This window comes from Poecile atricapillus, chromosome 8 (genome assembly GCF_030490865.1).
Source record: "Poecile atricapillus isolate bPoeAtr1 chromosome 8, bPoeAtr1.hap1, whole genome shotgun sequence".
NCBI classification, from domain to species: Eukaryota; Metazoa; Chordata; class Aves; order Passeriformes; family Paridae; genus Poecile; species Poecile atricapillus.
This window is the reverse complement of record NC_081256.1, coordinates 3,180,700-3,185,196: the sequence shown is the minus strand read 5'-3', so window position 1 is coordinate 3,185,196 and position 4,497 is coordinate 3,180,700. Positions and strand designations below refer to the sequence as shown.

The 4,497-nt window shown below is 47.1% G+C and overlaps 1 protein-coding gene across 1 annotated transcript; it reads left to right on the top strand.

Moving 5' to 3' along the window:
• Positions 1-854: 854 nt before the first annotated feature.
• On the top strand, positions 855-4,072 carry LOC131581659 (G-protein coupled receptor 35-like). Its single transcript, XM_058844165.1, has 2 exons — positions 855-980; positions 2,319-4,072. The coding sequence occupies exon 2, from the start codon at positions 2,345-2,347 to the stop codon at positions 3,278-3,280; it is 936 nt and encodes a 311-aa protein (XP_058700148.1). The 5' UTR covers positions 855-980; positions 2,319-2,344; the 3' UTR covers positions 3,281-4,072.
• Positions 4,073-4,497: the final 425 nt, after the last annotated feature.

Genomic DNA, 4,497 nt, shown 5'->3' with positions numbered 1-4,497 from the left:
TGTGATATATTCTGACTGTACACTGGCACAGAATTATTCAAAGGGGTGGCTTGTGGTGTGCAGACAGACAATGCAGAAATACTCCGGAAGCTGCTCTAAAATGACCTGGAAAGCAGAAAGGGGAAATATATTTGCCCAAGACAGCAATTCAAGGTACTCGTATCAGGACCTTTAAGCTCATTGATCAACTTGTCTGAGCTTTTCTGGTAAATAGGCTGCTGTGGGGAGCCCAAGAGCAGCCCCTGACACTCAGGCACCTGCAACCACAGAGCAGCCACAAAGCCAGCAGGTCACAGGGTCACAGTGCCACGTTTTCTCGGAATTGCTGACTGAGAAGAACTATGGAAGACAAGAGAATTACCATGATTCAGAGTGAAACGCTTTATAATAATCACAAAAGTGCCTGCAAACCACTGCCCTCACCTCTCCAACAACTGCTGTTAGGGCTGTTCTGTCCCAGGGCTCGGGCAGTGTGGCACCAGACACCAGGCACTCCTGCTCCAATCCCAGCAGGGATGGCACTGTGGAAGGCCAAGGAAAGACCTCAGAACCTTCCAGGGCAATGGGTCCCCTCCAAGCCCAGTCTGTTGGGCAAGGAGGGCCAACAGGCATTGCCCAGTGGGACACCAGGCAACGGAAGGTAAAGCAAAGGAAAAACCCAAGGCTATTCCATCACCAGAGGAAGTGCTGCAGGGATGCATGGCAGACAAGCCTTTCACCTCCTGCAGGACTATTGCAGGCTCCTCAGGCAGCAGGAGGTGTACAAGCCACACCAATGGTGATGACAGAGGAAGCGCTGCCCTGCGCTCAGGAGGAGCGCGGCTGCTTTCTCGGCCAGCGTTGCTGCTCTCACAGCCAGCAGCAATTGGTGATCAGAGGACACCTCTCTGGTCATGTGCAAGGAGCACTGCTCATCGTGCCTGCACAGCGCTCCACGGCTGGGCTGGAGGAACTCACTCTCTCCAAGGACAGCACAACAGGTAATTTCTCCTGGCTATTTACTGACACGGTTATTTCAGTTCTGCGAGGCATCGCCTTTCCCCAGCCATGGTGGGACTCCAGAATAGGGATGGAGAAGGAGAGGGCTGGAGCCAAAGGTTCATTTTGATACTGACCACATCTGACACGTTTTCAGATGCTTTAAGGGCTGTCTCATCCTTTGCTGGATCTTTTCTAGGTCTCCCTGTTATGATCTTCCCTTATATCTCATGGGCTCATAACACGTTTGTCATGTCCATAGGACAGAGCTGGTGCAGGTATCTGCTGTACCACATTCCCTCACCTCTTCAGAGGTCTGCTGCCTTGATTCCTTTGCTGTATGATTTTCAGAGCTAACCAAGACCCACAGGTGCATGTAAAGGCTTCAGCAGTGCCTTATGGTTTGCTTGCTGGGGATGCTTTTGAGACCCATGAACCCCACGCCGTGGAGCCACGTTCCCCTTGCAGGGAAAACCCAAAGACATGTCAGACATCCTGGGTCTTTTCTGTCCATGAACAGTTGCACCTGGAACGTGCTTCTGCATTAACTCCTCCAAAGCTGGAGGGCAACCAACAATTGCCCTTAGATCCACCTTCCAGGCCAAGCATAGGTCACCTCTTTCACATGGCTGCTGGTCACATTCCTGCCATGCCATCAGTGAGTTTCTTTTTTCTTGGAATTGTGGCATTTTGCTGTAATACTTTTGAGGTAAAGACCAGCTTTGACAATCCTTGAAAGGCAGTGAGCAGACCCAGTACTCCAATTCTCACTGCAGAGTACTGGGTATTGAATCTGATGGCAGCTGAACTAGTGAGTGATACACTAAGAGATCCACTAATAATTGCTCATATCACTAATGAGAAGTGATGCAGAGGCATCTCAGGACTGAGAGAAAGGACAGCTGTCCTTCTGCTGCACATCTGGAACATTTTAAGCTGTGAGGACACCAGCTGGCTTCCACTGAGCCCTGCTATAAGGGAAAGGATGAGAGCTGGGTTTAGGCATCCCCTTGCCATTATCAAATATTTGCAAGGGCTCACCTAACTCCTTGCTGCAGGATATCTGCTGCTGCCTGATCCAAGTTTTAACCTAAAAGAGGGGCCCAAGCCCTTTTCCCTGCCACCTTTCAGGAGCAGACTTCCCCACAAGGGACCCAGGGACAATCCAATTTTTTCTCTCCTTCACAACTGATCAGGCTTGTGTCCCTGTCCCTCTCCTTCCCACCAGGTACCTTGCATCTGCTTTTCATGGGTAGTAAAGGCCTGAACTGTGTCAATTAGAATTAATCACTGATTCAGTCCAGAACCTCTCTTGTAAAAGGCTTAATTCACTTTTGCAGGACCTGTACATTTTGATACTCCCAAAATGAACCGCAGCAGCTGCAATATCACAGCCTATGAAGTATTTTCACTTGTCCAGCTGTGTGTTTACATCCCAGTTTTGGTTTTGGGCATTGTGCTGAACGTGTTGGCGCTGTGGGTGTTCTGTTGCAAACTCGGCAAATGGACAGAAACCAGAGTGTACATGGTCAACTTGGCTGTGGCTGACTGCTTGCTGCTCTTCACCTTGCCATTTAAAACTCTGTCCCAGTTCCAGCACCTGAAGGTCGATGGGTGGTGCCTGGTTCTGGAAGGTTGCTATTTCATAAATCGCTTTATAAGCATCAGTATCATCACCATCATCGCCACTGACAGGTACCTTGCAATCAAGTACCCCTTGAGATCCAAGGCACTGAGGTCGCCGCTGAAGGCAGCTTTTGTCTCTGGATTGCTTTGGATGGTCATCATCTGTGAGACTTCCCTCATTAAAAGGTTTGAGGACCGAAGAGAAGATGAGTTTTGCTTCGAGAAATCTTCTGTGACACCCTCGGTGATCACACTGTGTACCATTATCACAGGGTTCTTCATACCGCTGCTCATCCTGAGTTACTGCTCCATACAAATCATTGCAGAGCTCAGGAGGAAGAAGAACGAAAACAATCACAATGCAAAGCTAACCAGGAAAGCTGTCTACATTGTGTCTGCAAACATGGCTGTGTTCATCATATGCTTTTTACCTCTTTACCTCGGGCATCTCCTCCGCTTCATCGTGGACTCCGTCAGCTCCGACTGCTCGGCAATACAGAGCATTAACAACTTTGTTCACTTCGCCTCCATCCTCGCCAACACCAACTGCTGCCTGGATGCCATCTGTTACTACTTTGTCAACAAGGAATTTAAGGAAGCATCTTCCAAGCTAGCAAAGTCCAGATCTGAGGCCAGTGAAGAAGCTAAAATTCATCTCCCACACGTAACACATTAACACAAAACACATACCACACGTATTTTATATTTGCCGTGTTTAACTGGGGCTCACTAGCAGGGTTTCACACTTGATTTTTTATAAGAGTGGGATGGAGGGACATTCTACTAATGGGAAACATTCAGATACACAATTCAGCTCTGAATCAGACAACCACAGCAGTCCAGATCCTGATCTAATGGTCTCGCTTGCTGCTGACAATTCTCTGCCTTAGTGCATATTTGCATAAAATGATAGATTTCCCCTGCCAAAAATCCCCTATCTTTCATTTTCCCATGGAACTGAAAACAAGCATAGGCTGTGTAAAGGTAAAGGATTGGGTTTTGTCTCTCATCCCCACTTTGGATCAGTGTCTGTGCAGCTATGGCTAAGAAATGGGCTATTCCAAATATCAACAAATTAAAAAAAAAAATCAGAGTGAAATCATGCAGAAAAGGGAAGAATGGTGTTTCTAGAAGTCACAAACATACTGGTTTTTGGTTGCTAATAATGCACAATCCCATAAGAGGCATATTTAGCTTGCTTTAAAGAACTTTACAGCAATGTAACACCTACAAAAAGGTCACCATTACAAAACAAGGTCAGAAGAAATTGCAATTGCTTGTACTGGGGAAAAAGTTTACATCCAAAATGTTTGAGTCAAATGGCATTAAAATTAAATAAAAAAGTTGGTGCAGAGCAGTGGGAATGAGGACTCTGTATTAGGACTATATTCAACCTTTTAATGTAAAGGATTGTCTAAAAAAAGTGGTAGCCAAGCTGTTCCAAAGAAATCAACCTAAATAAAGTTGTGTCACCAGCATGGAATTCAGTTTCTTAATGAGTGAAATGGAAAAGGTGGGAGATGCTGTCTGTCCAGGAGGGACAGCTCCGAGCCAGGGGCAGTGGGAATGAGCTCCTGCTGGGACTGGGATTTTCTGAGCAGAGCAGAGCATCCCACCCTGTGATGATTTTACCACAAACACCCAAGGAGGTGAAACCACTCAGCAGCTTCAGACCCCACACCCTGAGCTGGGCTGTTCCACACACACACAGCTCCACTCACACCTCCAGCCCCAGGCTGGGCTGCTCTGTTTCTTTTGAGACAAAACTTCCAAAGGGGTTTTTCTAGAAAGCAGATTTAAGTGGCCCTTTGCGCAATTGCGTTGGGGAAATATTTCTTTGGAGAAAAGTGGGAAAAAAGCTGTTAATTTAACAAGCAAAGTATTCACAAGTGC

Bases quoted from the DNA above. Each gene is read 5' to 3' on its own strand.
- LOC131581659 (XM_058844165.1), top strand. From the start codon at position 2,345: ATGAACCGCAGCAGCTGCAATATCACAGCCTATGAAGTATTTTCACTT.